A 26,559-nucleotide genomic window follows, 5' to 3' on the forward strand; every position below is an offset into this window, starting at 1 on the left:
CGCGCGTGGTGTTTTCAGCTGGCAGGTGCCTGGGAACCCGCGCCCGGGGCAACGAGCGGGGCGCGCGTCTCCTCCCACCTCAGGGCCCAGAGGGGCTGGAAGGAGCGGCCTCGGCGCCGGCCGCCGCGCTTGGGCCTCGCCTTCCCTGGGCGCCTCCCTCCCGGGGCAGCGGCGGGGCGGGGCGGGGCGGGGGGCCCGGGGTCCCGGGGCTGGCTCCGACCCCGCCGCCCCAGCGCGCTCCGGCCGCGCACCTGCACCTGCACCTGCACCTGCGCCTGCGCCCGCCGCGGGGCCCGCAGGGATCCTGCGAAGATGAGCCACCCTCCCCCCGCTGGGTAAGTGCCTCCGCTGCGCCCCCCGACCCCGCCCTGCCTCGCCCTGCGGAGAAGGGGGCGCCGGGGGTCCCGGGGGGCCCGGGGGAGCGCGCGGGGCGGGGGGCCCGTACGGCGGCTCCGGGGCGCAGCGGGCGCAGCAAGCCCGGGCTCCTACCTCCGCCCTCCCTCTCCCGGCTTCGGCTTCGGGTCGCCTCCTGACGTCTCGCTCTGGAAGGATTGAAATCAAAGGCCGCGGAGCCAGGCGTGCACGAGGGAGGCGGACGCTGGCGGGGCGATGCAGAAGTAGGGGTCGCCCCAAATGCGCATCCCTTTGCAGACTGGGGGCTGAGGGCGAAATCCTCGCGGGGGCCTTTTGCATAGAAACGAGGTGTGAGTCGATTGGATGCCCGGGGAGCTTTCTACTGTGACGGGTGCCCCTTAGTTCAGGGTCGCGGGGATCTTTACAAGCGTGTCCCCCCTCCCTCCCCCCGGTAGGATGCTGGGGAGGAAGGAGCGAAGGAAGGAATTGTGTCCTCCTGTGTTTACACACGATCTCCGGTTGCTCTGGGCACGGTGACTCCCCAGAAGATGTATTTGGCAATTATACAATCTCTTCTAGAAAGTTAACACAGTCATTCTTGGATGCTGTTAAAAAAAATAAAAATTAAGAAAAAAAGGCCTTGGTCCTTTTGTTGGAACGGAGACTATCCAATTTCCTCCCGAATTAAACAATGTGATGCTTATTAGATGTTTTTTTTTATTATTATGATACATCTAGTAAGCAGATAATATCCTAGTTGATCTTGCAACTAATTTGAAAATGTTTTCCTTTTTAATTGGATTTATTGCACATTTTCAAGAGCGGCGAATTAGCCGAGGACAACATATTTAAGATCATTTGGAGTCTGTGACGTCTGAAAAATACCACATTAGTCGCTGGGTTTGGGGATTGACGGTCGAACTTAAAGATTTTATTTTTTAATGAATTCTCTCTGAGTGTAGTGACATAAACAAAATGTTTGAAAAACGAAAGGTATGCAAGGTGCCATGTTGGAAGTCCATTCTGCAACTTTTTTTTCTTTTCTTTTTTCTTTTTTTTTTTTTTCTGGAAAGCAATGTAGCTCTGACTCAACAAGCTTCCTCTCATTTTATCCCAAATTGACTTTGGCTTGGGTACTTTGCTGCTTTGATGCCCAACTCCTGTGCAGTTTTAGTTAGCCCTGGGTCGTGTGGGTTGTGAATGGCACTATTTCCCTGCAGCTGCTGTTTTTTGCAGCGTGTCCACATTCGGGAAAATGAATGCGTCAGTCATGGTTGTCTTCCTATGTTTTTCAAGTTTTTGGCTAAGTTAGAATCTTATTAGACCATTTAATCATCCATTTTAAAATGTGGGAAAACCTGTAGCTGCTTATTAAATTGTGCATGATTAAGATTTCAGAAACTGGAGTGAAATTTTTCCAAAGCTCCATTAGTTCCAAGCACATGCAAAAAAAAAAAAAAAAAAAAAAAAAAAAGAGGAACATTGATGACCTAGGGAAAGAGTATGCTTTTTTTTATATATAATAAATTTATTTTTTATTGGTGTTCAATTTGCAAGAATATGCTTCATGGTACTCTTCAAGAAAGATACTAAGGAAAAAAATTAAAAAAAGAAGGATACTAAGGTGGCAGCACTAATGTTGCACTGAAACTGTAAGCTCCTGGAGAGGAGGGCCCATGTCTTACTAATCTTTGTGCCCCCTTTACCTAGGGACAATGTTCTGCATAAAGTAAAGCTCAGTAAGTGTTGAATGGATGGTATTTTCTGACACCGCATCCAGTCTAGAGGGGGATGTTTTCATGTAGGGAAGCGGTTTTAGAGCTGAACATTTGTTACCATGAGCCCAACAAGTGTTTACCATGCACCAGGCTTTAGAGTAATGTTTTACATGAAGCTCCTCATTGAGTTTTCCCACCCATTTCATGAGGCAGATTCTAGTCCCCCTCATTCTCACCGGGAAGGAAACTGAGGTCTGGAAATTTCTAAGTAAGGGGAGTGTCAGGGCTGGAAAGCAAAACCAGGCGGTCCAGTTTCAGAGCCTGTGCACTGAGCAATTCCTCTGCATTGCCTCTCATGGCCGATGGCTGAGGTGTATCGGAGCCCTAGATATGTAGACAGTCTTTTTTTTAAATTTAATTTTATTATTTATTTATTTATTTATTTTTTTATTGGAGTTCAATTTGCCAACATATAGCATAACACCCAGTGCTCATCCTATCAAGTGCCCCCCTCAGTGCCCATCACCCAGTCACCCCCACCCCCCGCCCAGATATATAGAAATTCTTATCTAGATCAGATCAACATCTGACCAGTGATTCCTAACTATCTAGTATTTTGATATATCACCAGAAAATTATTTTGTAATAGTGTGTTCATGTGTACATTTTTTTGTTTTGTTTTTAGTTCATCGGGAGTAAATGAGAACAATAAACACAAAAGACAACGGCTCTAAATGCCTTAGAATTCACCCAAGAACAAAATTATTCAAATTGCTCAAGTTCTTTTGTCAACCTAAGTAGTGATTATTTTTCTTGCCTATGCCACCATTTGGAAATAATAAAAGTTTCAGTAGCAAATAAAAGGTTTCATTAAAGCTGAGAGAGCTTTTCCATCATTGCTGAAGCGGTTTGTACTTATTACATTTTAAGGATAAATGGTAATGAAGTGTAGTCGTACAATGAAACAGAAAGTCCAAATCCCTAAAATTCCACCAATCAATAAGTGACGCCCCGATGCTTTCCCTTGGTGCTTCCTTTGAGTTGCGCCGCTCACTTAATTACAGCATGAAACACTTGATGTAAAATTTGCAAAGGGCCTGTGCTGACTTAGTTCGGAGAGAGTTTGGAGTAAATAAAAATGGTCTTAAAAACTTCTGCCAAAGATTATAATAAAGTCTTTGAATCTGAGCTGCATTGTAATTTGGGGGAAGTCAACTATAAAATACGGCTGCTGGCACTGTCCTCTCTAATGGAATTGTTTTAGAGTGGAAAATTTCGGCTGATAGTCCCTCGGGTTTGCTACACCTCACTGCGGGTTGCTATTTGTGTGCGTGCACGTCTGTGGGTTTTTGTGGGTCGCGTGCTGGTCCCCGAGTTGTACACCCCTCGGTCATGCATGCATGAGGATAAGATGATACGGCTCTTCCGACTCCTTCAAAGGATCGTCCCTGGATCCATGGGAAGTTGACTCCCTGCATGAAAGATAAGTGTGGCTCTCAGTAGAGATAGTCACACTCGTCTGTGAATTTGCTTTGAGGAATTGGAAGACTGGGGAGCCGTGTGGCTTACGACGAGATAAAAATGCAGAAGATGTGTGTTTGGAAAGATTGTTCCAAGGTTTAGGCACGCTTTCTGTCTTTTTTTTTTTTTTTTTAATGTAGGCTTACTAATGTATATGTTTTTAATGTGAACGAGGGTTTGTGTGGTGACAGGGCACAGATCTACCTCGACTTACGACGGGGTTATGATCCAACAAACCCAAGGCCAGAATGCATTTAACACACCTCACCTACTGAACATCGTAGCTTGGCCTTGCCTGCCTTCAATGTGCTCAGAGCACTTACATTAGCTCATATATTAGGGCAAAATCATCTCACACAGAGCCTGTCGTATCATAAAGTGGCAAATAGCTCATGTAATCCTCCGAACGCTGTACCAAGAGGGAACACCAGAATGGTTATCTGGCTACATACGGAATGGTTCAGGGGTGTCAGTTGTTCATCCTGGGGACTGTTTGGCGGACAGGGAGCTACCAGGCTCAGCATCACCAGAGGGTATCATATCACATATCACTAGCCCGGGACAGGATCAGAATCCAGAATTCAAAATGCTTTTCTCTTGGGTGCATATTGCTTTCGTACCCTCATAAAGTGAAAAAAAAAATCACAAGCCAAACCCTTGTACGCTGGGGACTGTCTATATACTGGAGTGTGGGTTAGAAAGAATCAGCACATCCCTAGTTCTCCCTGGTAACTCAGTTCTTCTTCATCAAAGGCAAGGTGAAAACTGCTATGAGTAGAATTGTTAATTTTTAGAATTGTTAATTTATATATATCCAAAAGTGACAAAAAAAAATCATAAACCCACCATGCCATTTACAACTGGAGTGCCTGTGGCCCTTCACCCTTTTATTTGTTTGTTTGGTCCAACAGGGAGTTTTTAAAGATTATGATATAATTAACATATAACATTAGTTTCAGGTGTCCGACATAATAATTCAATATTTGTACCTACCGCTAAATGATCAACACAGATACTGTATGATTTCACCCATATGTGGAATCTAAAACAACAACAACAAATGAACTAATAGATACAGAGAACAGAACATATTGGTGGCTGCCAGAGACAGGGGCCAGGGTCGGGGGAGGGTGGTGGTGAAGTGAGTGAAGGGAGGCAAAAGGTACCAGCTTGCAGTTGATAAATAAATCATGGTGATGTAATGCACAGTGTGGTGGCTAGAGCTAATAATACTGTTGATTTTTTTTTTTTTTTAATTGGAAGTTGCTCAAAGAGTAGATCTTTTAAAGGTCTTATACACACTCACACAAAATCTGGAACTACGTGTGGTGATGAATGTTAACTAGATTTATTGTGGTGTCTCTGGCTTCCTAGCGAAGCGTAGTGCTTCATATGGTTGTAGTGACATTCCAGTTTATTCGTTGCTGACTCCTCACTCCCACCACCGAAAGTATCTGTGTCACACCGAAAATCAGACTTGACATCATTAAATATTTGAATTCAAATTGGGTAGTTTCTATTCACCCCCCCCCCATTTCATATTGACAATTTAACTTCAAGAATAAGTCATTTCTGGTTAAACGAGTGAATTGAATATGTCCCTTTATCTTGACTTCTTCTCTGATCATCTGTTATGGAGTCTGCTCTTTTTGTTATAGATGGGATGTCTTCCCTTATCCCTTTGCTGAACAAACCTGTTCACGTACACAGATGGGATTGGACGGGGATTTGCTGAAAGAACATCACTCACTTCTTTGAATACCTTCAGAATTATATGCCAAAATCACATAGTGATCTATTGACAAGAAATGTTTTCAGTGATCTTTCAAATGTGATCCTTCAATTGTGTTGAAAGCAAAGGATTGGACATTACTTGCAATCATATTAGTTGCCCACTCAAGAAAGTTGAGTTGTATTAACAACCCTGCAATACTTCAAATTGTCCCTTTATTTTTCAGATATTTTTCTAAGTTCAATGCACCCCAATCAGACACCGGGTGGTGGGAGGTATGCCTTTCTTTTGTAAAAATAGAAAGATGAATATAAAAGGGAAAGGAGGGGGGATCGATATGACTTGGAGGTGCATTTTTTTGTTAGGAGAGCACAGAAGAAACTATAGGGTATAGAAATTAATTCCTCTTCCCCGGGAATAGAAGCTATCCTTGCCCGGGTTGTAAGTCTCTAGGTATCCAAGAAATGCGCGTATCCCAGTATGTACACTTCTGGTGTAGAGAACAGGGTACTGTCAGGTGCAGTCTACTGAAGCATCCCATTTCCTTTCTCGTAATTTCTACTGAAGAAAGATATTTCCAACTGGGGACCGTGGAGCCTTCCCCAACTTATTTTGATTATTAATAACTACAAAAAGTTTTTTGGGGAGATGAGAAAATGGAACTTCTGTGACCCAATTTTTAAAATTCAGATCGGCCTCAAATAATCTGGGCCTAGGTGTTTATGTATTTTCAAGACTTAAAGTTTCCAGAGATACCAATTTTCAATGAAAATTTTAGATTCTGGAAGATAGTACTGAAATCATCTTTTTGACTTTAATTAATAATATTGCTACAGACCAAGAGAAGTAGTATACAGATTGAATTATTAGATCTTTCCTGCCAATGACTTACTCAATTTCCCTCACAAATAGTTGAAAATAGTGTAGGCTTTGGAATGATTTTATAAATGTCCATGGGTTTAAAATAAATGGTTAAATTAGGTGGGGGTAAAATTTGTAAAAAAAATAAAATAAACTCTAGGATTCAATATTTATATTGATCTGTAAGTATCTTTATCACCTTTCCCTAAACTTGAAATCCCAAATAATTTATTATGAATATGATTTATATTTTTCAAAAGGATAAGCAAAGAGGACAATCAATGGAGCCATAGTCAAAGTAAAACCCTTGGCACTACAAACTAAAATAAATATTGTGAACTGACAGACATTTATGCTTTCGGTTCCAATTAGCTACTAAAAGTAAATGTATTTATATATAGTTGCCTCATTAAATTAATTTTTGGTTTGGGTGATCAACTACTGTTCCTGATTGCATTGAGTAAGACTTGGGCAATGCCCTCAGAGGCGACTTATTTGAGTGTATAAACGCTGCATTTTGATTTTTGTCTTAGTACCTTGCTTTGGCCTACCTCCATGGTTCTGAAATTTATGCATACAAAGAATTACTGAGTAGTGCGGCATATACACAACCATGAGTATTGTACTTTGTGGGTTAAGCTCATGATTTTTAAGGATATTTTTGACCATATATTTGCATCTTATGCTGACTGAAAATGTCAACCCAAATGTTAGATAGGATTCCAGTATACCTCTGGTTTCTAACTGATCAGAAGCTATTTGGGCTTTTTTTTTTTTTTTTTTAACTAACTAGAAGCTCTAAATAACTCTCTATCTTCCAGAAGTTCCAAGTAGGGAACACGTCTTTCACTGACAACATCATTGCTGCAGATTGTTATATCCGAAAATATATCTGGATTAAAGTAATTTACCTGAGAGCTTGCCTTTCTGGATTAATGTCTTTCCAGAGAAAAAGAGGAAAAGATGTTATGAGTTTAGTAGATGTGGCTGAAAAATCATGCCTTACTGAAATTCTGTCAATATTAGGATTAGAAGCTTTTTGAGAGTTGTTATCAAAGCATTGGTTTTTATGGTGAGCCTCAAGACACATACTTTAAAAATGAAACATTTCAAAGTGTAGATGTATGGGTCAGGCTTCCTTAATAACTTTCCATTCTCTTGAGGGTTTCCCTCTGCCCTTCACTCTTCTTGTCTTCTGGTCTTTTACGTATGGTTAACTCTTTTTTTGGTCTATGGGCAGATCGCTGTGAAGTGAAATTTCTTCCGCCCAGTGCTCTGGGGGTTCTCTTTGGAGAGCTTCATTATCCTCTCCACATCCATCCAAACCACCTACACGGATGTAGTGGGATCCAGCAGGTATCTGTTCCCCTTTTGGATGGATCATCAATGATCCTTTTCTGTTTGCCAACACAGATAATCGGAATCAAAGCGTGGCTTTTTTTTGTTCATATCTAAATCTATGTTATATATTTCAGTTGGTCATCTTTTGGGCTATGCTTGTGTTTTGGGCTGAATTGTACCTCCACCCGAATTCCTACGTTGAAGTGCTAACTCCCAGCGCCTCAGCTGTGACTGTATTTTGAGATATGGTCTTAAAGAGGTAATTATGGTTCATGGAGGTCAGTGGGGTCATTAATCTAAGATGACTGATGTCCTTATAAGACGAGGAGCTTCAGGCACAGACACACACACAGAAAGAAGACCATGTGATAGAGGGAAAAGATGGCCATCTGTAAGCTAAAGAGGAAGGCCTGGAACAGATCTTTCCCTCGTGGCTTTCAGAAGAGGCCAACTCTGTTGACACCTTGATCTTGGACTTCTAGTCTGAACCACGAGACAATACATTTCTGTTGTTTAAGCCCCACCTACCCCCCACCCCCCATTCTGTGATACTTCATTATGGCAGCCCCACCACACTAATACAACCCGTTTGTCCCTGCTGAGGCTCTTTATTACTTGGTCCTGCAAAAGCTAAAGATGGCCTCTGTGAGAAATGTAGTTATTGAAAAGAAATGATTTAACAATATGAGGCTCATGAAGAGTGGAGATTGGAAGCCAAAAGTTGAAAAGGAAGATAAAACTCAAAGCAAACAGAAAATATGATTAAAGCACTAGTGAGGAGAAGTAATTAAGATAATAAGTCAATGGTTTCTACTGATAAGTATTGAACTTTTCTTTTTAGTCTGATTCGTAATCAAATTACTCCCTACCTCTCAGTATCTTACACTGGATGGGATAGAAAATTGAACATTTTAAGCTGGTGATCCATTTTTCTGTGACTGTTATTATTTTCGTGTAATAGTAATAAACATTTATAAATTAATGAAAATTCTTAGGGCAAAATATTGAAACAAGGGAAAAAACAGCAGGGAACTAAACAGACAATATAAATTGCACATAGTAGTTATGAAACAGCATTAAAAACTAAGGATTTTAAATTGAATTGAATCATAGTGTTTTATAGTAGCAGTTAATCTGACATTCTCTATATGCCATGGATTGTAATATTTTATATTTGTGAATATTATGTGGCTCTCATATTAAGAAGTTGTTTCTCTTCATAGCTTGCTCCAAGATATTTATAATAACATTGTTTCTGTTGTTTAGATTCAAATAAAAATAATCTGCTGTAAATTAGATTAATAGACTTGGGATCTCAGATCTCTGGGTACTAGGGATCCAAGTTGTTTTTTAATTTTCTTCCTTATCTGTATTTTGAAAAATTTCTGCTTTGAGCAAAAAAGAAAAGAAAAAAAATAAGGATTGCTTGAAATCCTTCCATTGATGAGCATAGATTTTTGGTCATTTTCTTTTTTCTCCATTTTCCTATGTATTATCCTACTTTTAAAGCTCTGCTGGCAAAGCTATATTGTTTGAAAGGCTGTTTCTAAGACAGTACTGTTTTTAAGATCATACTAAGAAGGCAATTCCCTCATAGCATTCCAGTTGTCTTCATATTTCTCTTGTAACTACAAACATTTTGAGGGTAGAGACCATACCTCTCTACGAGGTATTTTGGTCCTCCGAGGACATCAGGACTGTGCCCTGCACTTAGCTCCATAATTACTGACATAGGTCTCGTATGTTATTGATCATTTATGATCAGTTTCAAGAGCATATTTGTTCATTCATTCAATATATATTTACTGAGTGTGGAGTACTCAGTACTGAGTGTGGAGTGCTGGTTACTAAGCTATCATATTAAGCACTTATGTGTTCCAGTAATTCATCTAAGTTCTTGAAGAAAACCTAAACAGTTTTTCTTTTTAAAGGTTTCAGAAGTCATTGAATATCACTGAGTTTTGCTCTGCAAGGGCAGCAGGGTAATTTTATCAGTTAAGAATAAGTATCTTATCAGTTGAATACGGCAGGTAACAGAAAGCCAAGTGAATAGTGCCTTAAACCACAACAACATTTATTACTTATTTCACCAGTAGTCTGGTGGTAGGCGATTCTATTTTTTTTCTTTTTGGATTATCAGGACTTGGGTCCTTGCCTGTACAATTTTCTTGGTCTTTTCCTTAATGGTAGCCAGGTGATTACACTAGGTCTAGTCATTATAAATTTTTTTTATGAAAGCATCCAAAACAGGAAGGAAAAAGATGGCTCAGAAGATTTTTAGATCAAGAACATTCCAGCACTTTCCTTCGATATCTCATTGGCCAGAACTGGATCCATGGGCATGCCTACCTGCAAGGGAGTGTGAGAAAGAGTGTGTTGACCTTCACAACATCAGTGGGAGACAGACAAGGGAGAAGGAAGCGTTCGGGAATAGCTTCTGGTACCACCCCTCAGTGCCCCAAAGCACGGTACTCCAGTGGTTAGCTGCCTAGCTTTAGGCTTAGATGGTTTGAGTTCAGATTTGCCATACAGCTGGTGTGAGGCCCTCCACGAATTCTGTATAATCTGTCTGATTCTGTTTTTTTATTTTTCATCCATGTGCAAAATATGTCTGTTGTGTAGGTTGTTGTTGTGGGCACTAAATGCAATCCTCTAAAACATTTAGCACAGGGCCTGCCACATGGTAAGTGTTAAACCTGCTAACTCAGTGCCTGGTAACACTGAGGTCGGTACTAATGTACGTGAACAAGCCTGAATTTCTGTAGGAGAACTTGCACACCCAAGTCCTGAGCTAGATGTAGAGTTGGGTTAATTGGACAAGGCACTCTGGAGAGATCAGTTTTGGGAAAGAGTTTTGGATGCATGCATAAAAGATACACAGAGATGCATAAAATATCAGGAAACCTTTAAAGAGGGTAACAAGTACTCTGTGAGTACATAGTACACGTATCCCCCGATTATCACAAGTTTGCATTAAGCCACTTTGCTTTTACTAAGGACCTATTTTACTAAGACCTGGTTTTGCCAGTGGAAAGAAGTCTGAAGATCTTTGCTTTTATAAAACAAGGAGAAAAGCAAGACCAGCCTGGAGCGTGTGTTTGCGGAGAGCCTTTAGGGAGGCCCCGCAGATGCTGAGCCGCAAGAGTGGCTGCGCCAAGCTCTTCCCCTCAGCCACCACGGCTTTGAACTGTGCTTGGACCTGTGCTTTAGATTGGTTTCTTTTGCTCATTTGTTAGCAAGATGCGTCCTAAGGTATTAGAAAAGCTTAAGGGGGGTTATTTCTTGGGTCTGGGAATATGCAGAAATGTTTTCATGTAAATCAATGGTAATTGCTTCCTTATGGCATTTTGGTTCATGAAAGATTTCATAGAACAGTCTGCTTTTGGTTAGCGGGGAAACCCGAATTATCGTTGTAGTTGTCATTGCTTGGGCAATCGTAGCCCTATGACTTCGAATAAGTGAGAGGAGACAACGTCACTTGTCCGTTTAGCTGACTCTTAGGAGCAGGCGAGGATGCCATAAAACCAAGTGAAAGCTGGCCTGGCCTGAGAAGTCGATACTTCAAATTTGGTGCTGCTCTTAGGTTCCACTTACTGTCTCTTGCTCATTTTTGGAACCTCAGGTCCAACAACTAAATGTACATACTAGGGTCTTTGTTTTTGATTTTGGTTTTTTGGTTTTTTTATCATTTTTTTTTTAATTGGGAGATCTTTGCCTTTTATACTGAGTCAAATTAATTTCAGATTTATTTCTGTTCATCTTTTAAAAGCGAGTCTGAATATTTCTTCCCCTTGAAATCAGTACTTTGGAATCTCTCAAACTACCAGCAAATGATAGTTTCACCATAATTCATAGGGATTTACATAAGGTTATCACTGTTAAATTCTTCTTTCCTATAAATTTTTCTTTCCTCTCAGTCAAACTTGAGACTTAGAGCTTTGGCCTAGGCTGGAATCTTCCAGAATGGCAAGTGGGCTTAGGGAGTGAGTGAGGCTGACCTGAGGCTGCAGTCTATGTAGAGGAGTATTGAGGTTCCGCTCGTGAGGAGATTAGCCCACGGAATCAAAAAACACCAAAAAATAAAAAAATAAAAAAAGGAGAGCCTGAAGTTTCAGGGGCAAATGGAGGGGCATGGGGCAAGAACCAGATCCTGAAGTCCTATTTCAGGCAGCAGGGGAGCTCAACAGAAGGCTAGAGAATTTCAAAGGGGGCACAAACAAGGGCTTGAAGTCTCTGGAAGATTGGAGCTGTGTGAAAATCATCTGATTTTTTGTGTTCTTCCACATGCAAACAAAAAAGGTATTCCACAAAGAAAATCACTGTTTCATTTAAAAAAAATATGAGGAAAGGCATGCGGTAGTAGAAAGAGGAATGGGTTTGGGTTCAGAGAGACATAGCTTTGAATCTCAGCTGTGCCTTATGCAGGCTTAGGAAAGTTAATTTCTCTGGGTCTCACTTTTCCTCTTTCAAAAACCGGGGCTAATAAATACCGCCCTTGCAGGAATATTGGCACATATTAGAGACTCAGTGAGCAGCAGCTATTGTGTGTTCATTTTGATCTTTGGGCAAAGCATATGCTGCTTAAGTCTTTTTGGTTTGTTTGTTTTTTTCTGATTTTTCCAGCTTTGTTAAGATGTACTTGACAAATAACACGGTGTAAGTGTAAAGTGTACAACGGGATGGTTTTATAGATGGATGAATTTTGAAATGATAGGTTAGTTAACACATCCTTCAGTCTTTCGCATCTAATTCTTAAAGTACCTCAACTCAATGGTAACCTCCAAATTCATCGAGCGTTTACTATGTGGTAGGTAATTGGCTAATTTTTTAGTATTGACTCCTGTGATGCTCCAAGTGACTTTCTAAAGGAGCACTATTCTTTTTATTCCCAAGTTCAGAGGAAGATACAAGGTCCAGGGAATTTAAGTACCTTGGCCCTTGTTGCTAATCTCCTGGAGATAGTTCAGATAGTAGCCGAGATAGTTAAATAGTTCGGATTCAAGCTCAGGAAACTCTACTTGAGACGTGAAACTCTCAACCACCCTCCTCTGCCTCCTCGAGACACAGCAGGAGCATTCTGGTGGTAGGATAATCTGAGTCCTTGCTGTTTCCCTGCTTAAAACCCTCCACTGTTGTTACAAAACCGACCAGTCCCAGGCTCGTGGGGCTTGCCACCTCCCATGTCACCCCTTTGACTTGTAGACAGTTTTGCCTTTTATTAAGCCAAACTGTCCTCCCTGTACTTTCACTCATCATTTGAGATGATCCTCCCTGCTTAGCCACGCTCACAGGTCAACCGGTCACTTCTGATCCCCGTATGCTTTCTCTTCTCTAGGCCCAGCTCTTCGGGACTGTTGAGTGTGCCTTGTAGGACACAGTTCAGCTTAGCGGTTAGAACAGAACAGTCCCTGGTTTTGAACTGCGGATCTGCCTTTGGCTGGTTGTGAGCCACTTATCCAAGCACTCCGTACCTTAGTTTACGCTTCTGTGAAGACGGTGGATGATAGTACTTTGTCGGGTGTTTTGAGAATTAAAATCTATAGTGCATAGAGTGTTTTCTGTGTGCACTACAAAAACGTTAAGGGATCCATAAATACTGGTGATGAAAATTATTGGTTTCTAGAACTTTCCCTCCTGCCACCTTTCCTCCAAATAGCCCCCCTTATCTCCCTTGGTTTACGTACTATTTTTCTATTAATGACTATTTCTTTAAGGGGGCCACAATTTTTTTTTTTCTGATCAGAGAATTGAAATTTTGAAGTGTCCAGAGAAGAGCTTAGAGGCTCAAACCTCTTCTTTTGGGACCTGTCCACCCTCGGAGAGTCCCAGGCCTACTGACTTCCCATGCACTGTTTTCCTATTGCCTCATCTGTGAACATTGCAAAACTATCCCGCCAGCAGTTGGCACAGTTGGAGACTAGTTTTGTTTTTACTCGTCACTTCAAACCATCATATTAAGGCTATAAATAAAATAGTATTATGGTTTTCATCTGTCTGTATCGTTGGAATAAGCTGAGAGAAATTGTAAATCAATATTTAGCATAATTGCTGAGATCTGGCAGGTTTGGATACAAATAAAAAGAATGAAGAATGTAATATAAAATCATTTATATAATATTAGCTCAATCACCCTCTATAAAGTGGCAGGCGGCAGAGACTCATGGTCTAATTTTAGTTGGCAAAGAATTTTCTTGTAAAGGGTTGCAAAATAATTGACCCTTATGTCAATTACTCTTCTGTGTCGGCCTTTCTTCAAGTTTCCTCAAAAGGTTTTTGTTTTTGTTTTTTTTTCCCTTCCTCCCTAGGAATTTTTCTTTCAATGCAGTTTTGTAGCACGCTGCAAAAACATTTATTTGACAAAAACAAAACAACAAAACTAACATTGTCAGCATGATCATCCACACTGAGCTTTCTCAATTTTAAAGAAGCCGAAATATGTAAAGCATGCTTTTGAACCTCTTTTGGCATAAACTACTTTCGGTTATTATCCTGCAGCAAAGAAGAGGTGAGGATCCTTACACACGGAATTTTTTTTTTTTTTTTTTTTTAGGATATCTTTCAAAGAATTAGACCCATATATTTTGTTTCCAATAACTGATTTATTCATTCATTCGACGACTATTGGCGGGGTGCTTACTGTAGACACGGCGCCACGGTGCAGCCTATACGAATCAAGAGGGAGTGGTCAAACATGATGAAGGAAATTCTGGTGCAAGGTAGGGAGACAAGGGCCCTCGGAAAGGGACAAGTGCAATTCTATGGGGATTCCTGTGACATTCGGGCATCTTCTGTGTGAGTCCTTTGATCTGAGTTTACTGAAGAGCTATGCCTACTTTTATAACCTCAGTGTCCTGAATATAAAATGAGAGAGTTGACTAGACCTCATGTGGTCATTTCTATAATCCCGTAGCTCCAGGTAAATACATTTCCAGACCAGCACACTTAGATCATCCACTTCAGGAAGCAGTCACAGCGCTTGGCTTCGTGGTGATAATTGCAAAGAGAAAATTGAATTCACCAGGGTCATGCATCTTGTAAGGGGTGGCATTAGAATTTGACCTCAAGCCTTCTAGCCCCAAATCTCATCCTTTTTTAATCTCATCAAATTTACTTTGGGCTGGAGTATTTGATATAGATTTATTTGCCTTAAATAACTGCAGGAAAATCATTGCACCTGTTAAGAGTTAAGGTGTCTAGTCACGTATTCCTTAAGTTTTCTCAGGCTTAAATGACAGACATGCGGTTTTCAGTGATGGGAAGCCACATAGTTTTTTTTTTTTTTTTTCTTTATTTTTCTGGTTACTGGTGCTGCTTTCAGGTTTTTAATTAATTAATTAATTTATTTTTAAACTTTCAGTTATTTTATTTGGGGAAGTTGTTCCCGTTTAGATTGTATTGACCTCTTTGCTATGAATCTTGCTGAGATTCAAAATCTTAGTCTTGGTTGGTTTGGCTTGAGTGTGATGAGTTTCCTCATAGAGCTGAAGTTCTGTGGATTTTTACAGATCCTGTTGATGGGCAGGGGGAAAGGCATTTGGGTCAGGAGGTGGAGCTCCATTGCTTGTGAATTGTTGACACAATGGCAGTCAAACCACAATATCGATACCACACTATGTATTTAACTTGCTTTCCCAATGCAAGGACTTGATAAGTGAGTTGCAGAAACATTTTATCTGGTTGTCATTGCTAGAAGCCTGCTGTGGCACTGGAGGCTTGATGTGGGCTCTCCTTGAACACTATCAAACTCTGCAAATTACAGATTTAGTGACCTCTGAAATGCAAAGCACCTCTCGATTAGGCTCTTCGTCTTTAGTAATAAAACTGTGCTCATTCACCTAAGTCTCATTTGATTTTGTTGAGCATAAAATGATGTAATCAGTTTTTCCAGATTGGTAGGTGAGTTGAACCTTTCCATTTGTGGCAATGTAAAGAGATATCTTGCATAAAATCTCTTGATTGAAATGCTGCCGAAAATGTCAATGTGTTTGCTAGGGTCCTCATGTTCTTTTTGTTGAGGATAGGAAATGGTCGAACGGGTATATGAGCCCCTTTGGTCAAATACTGCATATGGAAGATGAATTTCTGGATGAAACTGTAAGGCATACTTCTATATGTTGACTCCTACAATCAATCATTTTATTTAATAGCTCCTGTGATATATCTTGCCACTTACTTTTGAAATTTAGTTAGTGGTGTGCTGGTAAACTGGCTTTTCAGAAAGAAAAAGAGCCCTGATTTATAGTATTTGTTAATTTTTATAGTGTAAATATTCCCATGATGGCCAATTTCCAGCTATCAGTGGCTTGCAAAACTCCTGAAAATTTCAACACTTATCTCATTAGGGCCAGTATGAGTCAACTCCAGCACTCCACAGTTATTACTTTTAAAATATAGTTTTATATGCTTTCTAATTGTCTTATGTGTAAAATCCTTCTCTCTAACCTCATGTTGAGGGTTTTAATGATGGGGACCCTGCCATATTCTTGTGTATATCCTCTTTCTCCGCTTCCCCAGATTTAACTACATATGTGTGGTAATTAAGCATGCATAGTAACCTATTACATCAATATGAAGATGATTCTTTTTTTCACATTTTAACATTGCCGAAATAATTTGTGCCCACACCTGTGGCTTGCTAGAGTGCAATTGGCAAAATTTTCCTCTTTCTTAGTGTTTCATGTAATCATTATTTGCATTTAATGAAATACGTTAAGTGACATTAATTGATGTTTGACATGAGTCCAGTTATATCCTATGGGCTAATCGGTCTTTTTACATGTTGTATTTACCTAAAGAAGTTTTCTCTCTATGGTTATCCTTATGAGAAAAATCTATTGTTTGAATATTGGTGCCTTCCTGGACCTCTTGTTCTTTTGTCTTAGTGCTCACATTTGGCAGATCCAATTTATTTTGTACATCCTGGTGTGGTGCCAAGAACTGCCTCCCTCCATCTGGGAAGTGTCCTTTTTGAAAGTGAGGATCACTGGCATGATTGATCATGGTCATTGGACAATATATATTATTGCCATGACATTCAGCACCCAGTGTCTCTGCTCCCTGGCATCTGGCATATAGGAAGAGCCTCGTGATGGGCAGAATGATGACCCCTCAAAGAAGTCCATCTAGGTCTCAGTCTTCAAAACATGTGAATGAGTTAATTTTAATAGCAAGGGGAAATTAAGTTTGCACATGGAATTAAGGTTGCCAATCAGCTGACCTTAAAAGAAAATGAGAAGAGCCTCTAGAATGTGGAAAAGATCTTTTCTTAGAGTCTCCAGAAGGAGTACAGCCCTGATGACACTTTGAAGTTAGTCTAATGAGACCCACTGTGAACTTCTGACCTCCAGAAGCATAAGATAACAAATCTGTGTTGTTTAAGCTGCTAATGTGTGGCCCTTTGGTACAGCAGCAATAGTAAACGAGTACAAGCTTCATTAATTCAGATAGGCAAAGTCACAATGTGATCTAAATAAAACTGGTGGGGTCAAAATTATTCTTTATATTCTTTCTGAACAAGTTTGCTAGGGAACTCTGTATCACGTAGCGGGTTGCAGAAATCTATATCGGAGAATAAGATAATTTAAAGATTTCAGAATTTTTTTTATGCTAAGGATATGGCTAATTACAAATGAAAGTTATATATTTGTTAATTTTGTCCCTAAGAATTTTCCTTTAAAAGTTTTCTGTTTCTGTGCTGGAGGTTTTATGGAATTACACTTTTCTGTGAATACTTCACGGTTATCTTTCTGTCATCTTGGTCCCCACCTTTGCAAGCCCGGGTGAGCCGTGTTTCACTGTGATTTGGCACATCTTATCAGGAACCAGTTTTAGGTTAGGTGATCTTTAGTGACTTAAACTAAGGCTTTTTCTTATTCACAAAATGAGGACAATTATGCCTTCTGTCAGAGACTACATGCTCGTGGCCTCCCCAAATTCATACGCTGAGACCACAATCCCCAGTGAGATGATATTTGGAGCTGGTGCTTTAGGGAGAGACGGGATTGGGGATGAAGCCCTCATGATGGAATCAGTGCCCGGAAAAAAAGAGACGAAAAGGAGCTTGTTCTGTGCCATGTAAGAATACCGGGAAGGTGGCTGTTTGTCACCAGGAAGAGGGCCTCGCCCAGGGCCTGACCTGCTGGCACGTTGACCTCAGACTTCCAGGCCCAGAACTGTGAGAAGCAATTCCCTATGTTTAAAGCCACCCAGTCCGTTTTACAGAGCCTGCGCAGACTAAGATAGGAATGGGCACCAAGAAGTGGAATGCTGCTGTGACAAATGCCTGAAAATGTGGAAGCAGGTTTGGAACTGGTGATGGGGTGGTGACTGGAAAAGTTGTGTGATGCAAAAGCTTTTTTTTTTTTTTTTTCCAGCTTTGCTGAGCTGTCATTGATATATAACATCGTGAAAGGTTAAGGTGGACCACATGATGATTTGATGTATGTGTCTATTGCAAAATGATTGCCACAACAAGGCTCCTTAACACATTCATCACCTCGCATAATTACTTTTTTAAAGATCTAATTTTTGGCAACCTCCAAGTATACAATACATTGTTAACTGCAGTCACCGTGCTGTACATTAGATCCCCAGGAACTAACTCATCTTGTAACTGGAAATTTGTACCCTCTCACCAACATCTCTTCATTTCTCTCCTGGCAACCATCACTCAGTATTTCTGTTAGTTCATTTAAATAAAAATCTCCATACAAGTGAGATTGCACGGTATTTGTCTTTCTCTGACGTATTTCATTACCTTAGTAGAATGCTCTAAGATCCGTCCATGTTATTGCAAATGGCAGGATTTCCCTTTTTTTAATGCTGAATAATATCCCATTGTATGTATAGTCACCACATTTTCTTTATCCATTTATCCATTGATGGACACTCAGATGGCTTCCAGGGCTTGGCTATTATGAATAATGTTGCAGTGAACATGGGGGTGCAGATAACTCTTCAAGATCATGAACTTCACTTCTTTTGGATATATTTCCAGAAGTGGGATTGCTGGATCCTACGGGAATTCTATTTTTAATTTTTTGAGAAACCCCCATACTGTTTCCATAGTGGTTGTACCAACTTACCGTACCACCAGGAGCGCACAAGGGGCCCCTCTTTTTGAGAATAACCATCCTAACACAGGTGAGGTGATACCTCATTGTGGTTTTGATTTCTATTACCCTGATGATCAGTTGGATATCCCTTCACATACCTGTTGGCCATTTGCATAATTTTATTTTTGGAAAAAAATGTCTATTTAGGTCTTCTGCTCATTTTTAATTAGATTAGTGTTATTATTATTATTGTTTGCTATTGAGCTGTATGAGTTCCTTGTATATTTTGGATATTAACCCCATATCAGACATATGGCTTGCAGATATTTTCTTGTGAAGGGATTTTCTTGTGATTCTGGTGAGAGCTCAAAAAGAAAAGGGAGCTGGAGAGAGGGCTTCCTTCTTAGAGAACACATAAATAATCACGTATTATTGTTGGTTAGAAATGTGGCTGGTGAAGGTCATTCCAATGAGGTCCGAGGCAGAAATGAGAAACATGTTATTGGAAATTTGAGGAAAAGCTGCCTTTATTATAAAGTGGCAAAGAACTTGGCTGAGTCGTGTTCATGTTCTAGTGTTTTGTGGAATGGAGGACACTCGAGGCAGTTAAGTCACTTGCTCCCAGGCATGGAGCCAGCAACGGTGAAGCCAGGATTGCAGTGGAGCTGGGGTCTTAACCGCTCCCTCTGTCTCTCCCACCAAGGGTAGTGGGACACTACCCCACTGGGGACAGTGTGGGAACAGGCAGTGCTGGGAGGGGGGTTAGGTTCAAGAGTGCTAAGGCCAGAGGGAATTCTTCTATCCCTGTGATCACAAGAAGGGTTACCTACATCAGGCTTTCCAATGACTGACTCACAGTAAGTGATAATCTTGTTTTAGAGCTTTTCCATTTTAGGAAGATGGAAGATCTATAATAGCTTTCATTCCTGGACCTAAAAGAAATCAAATGAGACTCTGCGTGAGGAGGGGCTGTGTAATCTGCTAATGGGATGGGGATACTATAGTTCTTGCCCAGCTTAGGGCACATTGTCTGACCTGGCGGCACTTAAGCACTCATTATTTCTTTGTGAGGGAATCAGCCTCTGACACAGGAAGAAATAAGGATGCCCCCCACCCCACACACGCACGCACATACACACGCGCACGCACACTGTGTGTATCCACGCATACTTCCCCCACTAGATTGGGAACTCCATGGGTGCAGTGTCCACACCATCTCTAGATCCCCAGGATCTAACGGAATGCCCTGAAAATAGTCAGTGGCAATAAATGTTGGAATTAATAATATTAGAGTGCTTGTCTTTCCAGATGGGGTTTTTATGGGGTACATTCTCTTTGGGGCAGGTGGAGAGATGGATAGGAATCACTGACTTTGCTCCTCAGGGCCCCATTTACACATCCTACACGGTGGAGGGCAGGGGTTCGAGGGGTGAGCGCTGAGGACTGCAGCTGGGAAGGCAGCACCCTCAGCGACTCAACAACCTGCTCCTCTAATCCCTACGCACCGCGAGAATGTGTGTATCTTAGTGGGGGAAACGGGGCCCATCTAGGGACAGGGTTGCCCTGTTTCCTGGGGCACCGTCTTCCCCGGTGCATTGAGCCAGACAGTGCGGGTGGTTCTCCACCCAGAGAGCAGGGGTAGGTGAGCAGTCTTGTCCATCGGATAAAGAAGCCACCGAGTTAGGCCTGTCTCGGCATTCGGTGCTGGGACTTGGTGCGAGCGTCATGGCCTTCGAGCGCTGTGGTCACCGCGGCCTGGTGATCGCTGTGACCAGTGCAATCGGTGGCCCTCTGGACGGCAGCCGGGGAGGGTGGAGGGGCCAGGATGAGAGTGGGCCGAAGTCCAGCTTTGACCAGAGAAGCAGACGGTGAGTCCCAGGGGGCGTGGGGAGCTCCAGGTGCAACACGGTGGCCAACACAATCATCCCGCTCAGGTGGGCGGACGCCCTCGGGCCCAGGGCTCTGCTGCGTGCAGGAAAGACAGGAAAGGGGCGCGTGTGTTGGGGGCAGTGAAAAGCGGTGAAAGGGCCGAGGGAGCTCTCTGGGTTTCCTTTCCCAAGGGCCCGGATCTGTTCCTGAGGGCTCTACCCCAACCCGATCGCCTCCCGACCCCCCCACCCCCCGCCCCAATGCCATCACACCAGGGGTTAGGATGTGAACACACGGATTTTAGGGGGAGACGAACACTCAGGCCATAATAACTGTTTTACTGAATCTGTGTATCATTTACTCTGGTGCAATTTCTTATTATCAGCCTGTTAAAGTTTCAACTAAAAAACAAAAAAAAATAGGCACTTGCTGAGCAAGAAATGACTGACCCCAGGTGGACCCCCCCCTAGTCATTATTTTTCAGCTTCTCCTCCAAGGCCGGTTGTGTATGATGGCCATGGAAAGAGTTGCTTCACAAATGGCATCCCCACCAGGGACTTTCGGCCTTTCCTAAATGGGGAAAGGTGAGAAAGCTGACGTGGTCAAAGGTTTCAACTCCCCTGGACCTTTCGGTAAGACGGGAGGGGGTCAGGGACACACCCGCTTAGTAGGAGCCTGAGAGAGCAGAATTAGGACGAGCCGGTGCCAAAGCTGCCTAAGCCTTATTCTCTGCACCTAAATATTGAAAAAGTTCCAAATTCTGAATTGAAAGAGGGACATTATTTTCAGTCAGTGGGGAAGTTAAAGTTTACGTTATCCTAACTTTTTGACCCTATTTCATTTAATCAGGGTTTTAGCCCTCACAGCTATTCCGAAACTATTGGGATTTTTTTTTTTTTTTAAAAAACCTGAGCCTGAAACACAGACAAAAGACTATATATGATACCTGTCTAATGATTTATCTTAAGAATCTGTGAACTGTGGAATCATGATTGTTAGGACCGAGAGACACCTGCTCACCTTTCTGAAATGAGTTGCTGAAAAGATATTCTGAGATTCAGAAAGGGTAAGGGATACAGTGTTGACCTTTTGGAGACAGGAAACCTTTGATGAACTATAGGACACCAAGACAGTTCATTTAAAAGATGGTTTCAAAGCATTATCTGGGGCTGGTTCCGTATGTGCATTGCTGAAGCCCTCGGGTTGTCTTTTTACATAAACCCAGCGAAATAATGGTTTCTACAGTTGTTCATGTGTCGGCAACCCTCCTGTGGCATCTTCGCTTCTGGGCTTTGTAACTGCTTTCAGTGTCTTTTGTGGCCAGAATTAAACTTTCCTTACCATTTGACAGCATATAACTTTCCGAAGATGGGCGTTAAGGAGAAAAGAGACAGGAAAAGGTCACCAGTACTATCTCCGTGTAATTAAGGCAGCCAAGTAAAATTGTCACTAATGACATTTACTTGACTGTATAATATGAGTCCCTGCTCTGGGCTCCAAATAAGTTAAGGATCAACTGCTCGTAATATGTACAGACTATAAATCTTTGTGGTTTTTTTTTTTTTCAGAGTATAAATCTTTGTTGCAAGTAATAGGGTATATACATTTCTTTTTTTTTTTTTTTTTTTTGAGACAGCCTTATTTTAGGGCCGTGTTTAGGCTTGTGTGTCCTCCCTCTTTGCGTCCTTCTCTCTCCCTGTCTGTCTCTCTGTCTTCATCTCTCCCTCTCCCTCTCTATGTATATACATAGGTATGTAAATACACTCACATTTATGTATATGGATGAACACATGTGCCTACATGTATATATACATGTAAATGCATGTGCATATGCTTTTGGAAGGTAATACCCTCAGTGGAGAGGACCAAGTTAAAACTTAAAAAGAAAAACGCTTCCAACTTTGATCTATAGACTCAGATGGACCACCTACCACGGGATAACCTGTCATCCAAGAACCAATTTGGTTTCTTTTGACTCTTAAAAGACCCTAAAAATCAAAAGTAATCTATGAATTTTTGGAGGGGAGGGAAGATGGGGAGTTCTGGATGTGGAATTTATGAAATTGTCTGGAGATACGGATATATGTGGACGTGAAGACTTCAAAGCTGCGATCTTAAACTTAGAAGTTGATACCCTATAAGAGGAAGTCCCAGGTGAAACTGCATGTGCCCCTATTGAACACAGCAGTATTTGGGTCTACAGTGAATAATTGCACAGGGATACCGAGGGTCACCCAAGATCCTGGCCCTCCAGTCTCGTGTGATCTGTAATGTGACTGAAGGCTGTAGGGGGTGGAGTGGAAGGGAACACAGCACACCCAGTTGGCACTGGGGAATGTTTGCGGGGAGACGAGATGACTGTGAATCTCGGGTCTTAGATCCACTAGCTAACAGGTCAGAGAGAGGCCTTGGCAGTAGAGGGCCCGTGGTCGTGTCCTGAAGACGCGAAAGAGTTTGTGGAGGCAGTGGGTGTAAGGATTTAGGGTGAAGCAGGAGGCTGAAGAGTCCTCTGAAGGAGCTCCACATTCTCCACGAGGCTTCCTCTTTGAAGACTTTCCTGACCACGGGGCTTGTACTCTCCTTCTCTGTGTCCCCAAGAGTTTTGCATGTTTCTTTGTTGGATTTTTCACCCCCAGTCGAGTTGTTCGTGTCTGATTTCCATGCCTGTCTGCAAAATACACCACGTCAGGACTGTCTCCCGGTTCTTATCACAAGACCTGGAAAACAATAAGTGCTCGATACCTGTTTATTGAACACGCACGTGAAGGACTGGGTGTCTCGAGGAGTGAATGGTTGGGTTGAGCGGTGGTTTGGGGATGGGAACGTCTAGAGCCACCCTGGCTATCAGGCGACACTTCATAAAACCTTAATGGCTTCACTTTTCTCTTCCAGATTACTTGCAGCATATAATAGTCTTACCGATAAACACCTGACTGGATATTTTAACAACACACGGATAAGACGGCATCTCTTAAGATCGGGGCTGGTAAGATTGGGTTTATTTCCTACCTGCCCTCTTGTTTCCTTAAATCCTCTAGCCCTCTCTCCCTTCTCTGGTTTTTCTTTTTGAGCTAATCAGCGACATCCCCCCCTCCACCGCCCTCATTTAAAAAAAAATTACTTCTTTGCCAGAGCTCTGATTTATCTTTCTGAAGCTGTGTCTCAAAAGACAGGAAGAGAGGTCACAATGACCGCTAAGGCTACTTATAAATTATTGAGAAAAACACCGTAGGAGCTCCCAAAAGCATATTTTACTTGTTTGTTTATTCATTCATTTATTCAACACATAGTCATTGAACACATCGTATGAGCCAGGAACTGTTAGGGATTTAAGCGTAGAGAGAAGACTTCACTGTCTTCGGGAAAAAAATATTATTTTTAATAATCACAGAATATGGTGTGGAAGACATGAACAGTTCAGAATTTCCCCCTTGAATTTTAAAAGCCTGTTTCATTTCCTGGATAGTTTATTGATAACATTAGTGTCTTTCCTTAGCTCTAAAACTATCATTTGCACAGAATTTCCGTGCCTCTAGATGTATTTAAAGTGAAAACCTTTAAAAAAAGACTATAGTTTTCCACTGAAAGAAAAGGGTGTGGTTATACAAAGTGTGAGTAATGATTTTAGCTGTTTACCTTCTTAAAGCACAGTGGATTTCCTTAACTGTTGTTGCCATGGCATCCACAGGATATGCATTGCGTTGCTAAGGGTTGTTGGTTGTTGACGTGGGGGGCCCTCTGGCTGGGGGATCTCCAGAGAGCTTGCTTTTTGTCCTCTGGGGCTTGGTTTTCAGACACACCTGGCTGAAACCTGGCTCTGCCATGTTTACAGGTCACAGAATCTTGAGCAATTCATGGACTTCACTTTCTCAGCTCCAGCTCCCTCAGTTGTTAAGTGAAGACAATGCCACCCAGCCCTCAGGATTGTGGTGGCAATAAGAGATGTGTTTATCAACGCTTATTGCAATTTTTGTGGTTACTGTTAACATTATTTCTTTGGGTAACAATCTGCGAGCTTTGTGCATAAACGGGAAGGACTTTGTATTTACTTACCAACATCATGAACAAGCATTTTTGAACGTTGGTTATGTGCGTGACGACTCACAGAAGGAAGATTTCTCTAGAACAGTGGTTCAGATACAGTCCCTGACTCTGCAGCGTTCAGCATCATTTGGGAACTGGTTAGAAAATGCAAATTTTAGAGCCCCAGCCCAGAGCTACTGAGTCAGAAGCTGCTGGGTTGAGGCCCACCAATCTCTTTTTCAACTTGTGTTCTGAGTCTGATGCAAGTTCAAGCTTAAGAACTTGAATTTAAGAACTAAGTTGGGGGGCAGCCCGGGTGGCTCAGCGGTTTAGCACTGCCTTCAGCCCAGGGCGTGATCCCGGAGACCTGGGATCAAGTCCCACATCAGGCTCCCTACGTGGAGCCTGCTTCTCCCTCTGTCTGTGTCTCTGCCTCTCTCTCTGTGTGTCTCTTATGAATAAATAAATAAAATCTTTAAAAAAAAAAAAAGAACTAAGTTGGGGAGACCAGATCTCCCAGAGGGGCGAGGACAATGATACCTGTTAACCGGTGAGGGGGCCACAATACGGGATGTTCTCAACATTTTTTTCTCAGTTGGAAACAAATGGCAGGATATCCCATGGACAATACATTCCAAAGACTGTAACTGAGTTATCTGTGATTGGAAACACTTTCTGGAACCATATCCTTTCCTTCCATTGGAAAAAAAAAAAAAAAAAGATATGTAAAAGATTTAAAAAAGATCATCAGTATCCAATCCCTTGCAACACAAGGGATACGTTGCCACAACAGTGTTATACAACAAGTTCTCAAAATTAAGAAATATGGGGGCTTGGATTAGACCTGAAAGAGCAGGGCATAATTAAGTGGAAAGGAAGGAGATGAACAATCCAGAAAGGATAACACCCTCTGTTTACAGAAGCTACAGAAAAAATACAACAAATATGCCCTGAAGAAGGAGTAAAAGAAAGGAAAAACAAGTAAATTAAAGAAAAAAAAAAAAAAGAAAGAAACACAGAAACTACCATTCCTGGCATTTTCAGGGAGGCCAACTGAAATCCATCTGGAAGGTCTGATACCCGCAGCACTGTGTAATCTGAGAAACATCTGAATCACGACAAATTACATTCTGGGTTGGAGAGTGGAAGGAGAGACAGCAGTGTGAAAATCAAGTAATGAAGCCAATTATTATTTTTCTTTTTTTTTAAATTTTTTTAAAAATTTTTATTTATTTATGATAGTCACACGGAGAGGGAGAGAGAGAGGCAGAGACATAGGCAGAGGGAGAAGCAGGCTCCATGCACCGGGAGCCCGACGTGGGATTCGATCCCTGGGTCTCCAGGATCGCGCCCTGGGCCAAAGACAGGCGCCAAACCGCTGCGCCACCCAGGGATCCCCGAAACCAATGATTCTTAAACTGAGGAGAACCTCTCCGTAGCTTACATGTCTTGCCCTTCGATGTTATTTCCCGTGAGATTATCAGCCCTGCCATCACGGCCGTGGTTCACTGTTCCAAGGAAGCTCCCCACCTCCTCTTCCCAAATGTGTTCAGAAAAAGAAAAGAAAGGAACACCTGGGTTCCGTCAAGGAGACGTTGTGACTCTCATGACAACCTTGTTTGAAACGTCAAGGGGACCACCTGGGGGTGTTTTCTCGCTGATGGGTGTAGAGACCGATTATTTTCTTCCTTATGAAATAGTCATTAAACGTGAAAGTTGACCAACCATCGTGGTGTAATCTCTTAGGCTTAGAAGACACCGCCTCTGTCGCTCTTGCTCATTGTCTCTCCCTTTTTGGTGACAAACAACCCATTTTCTGCCTTGTGTTTCCATGTGTGTTTCATTTATTCCTGACAGATCACGAGAAGTGGGAGAGTGCTTTCTGAAAAAGAATACAGACTCAATATCATGAAGAGGGATCACCAGAAATACATCCGGGAGTGCCTAGCTCAGGCTATCTTCCATAAGGTTCTGGACATGGAGGTAAAGTAGCTACATTCTCCTTATGATGGATATTTTCTTTTTCTTTCTTTCTTTCTTTCTTTCTTTCTTTCTTTCTTTCTTTCTTTCTTTCTTTCTTTCTTTC

At 41.8% G+C, this 26,559-nt stretch overlaps 1 protein-coding gene across 1 annotated transcript in view; it reads left to right on the forward strand.

Moving 5' to 3' along the window:
- Nucleotides 1-216: 216 nt before the first annotated feature.
- The window catches only part of ERICH3 (glutamate rich 3), a 97,961-nt gene continuing 71,618 nt past the window's right edge, over nucleotides 217-26,559 (forward strand). The window contains exons 1-3 of the mRNA XM_038538958.1: nucleotides 217-335; nucleotides 23,343-23,436; nucleotides 26,331-26,456. Coding sequence (XP_038394886.1) covers nucleotides 313-335; nucleotides 23,343-23,436; nucleotides 26,331-26,456 — 243 coding nt within the window. The 5' untranslated portion in view covers nucleotides 217-312. The remainder of the gene's footprint in view (nucleotides 336-23,342; nucleotides 23,437-26,330; nucleotides 26,457-26,559) is intronic.

The sequence above is a fragment of the Canis lupus genome, chromosome 6 (genome assembly GCF_011100685.1).
Source record: "Canis lupus familiaris isolate Mischka breed German Shepherd chromosome 6, alternate assembly UU_Cfam_GSD_1.0, whole genome shotgun sequence".
Lineage (NCBI taxonomy): Eukaryota > Metazoa > Chordata > Mammalia > Carnivora > Canidae > Canis > Canis lupus.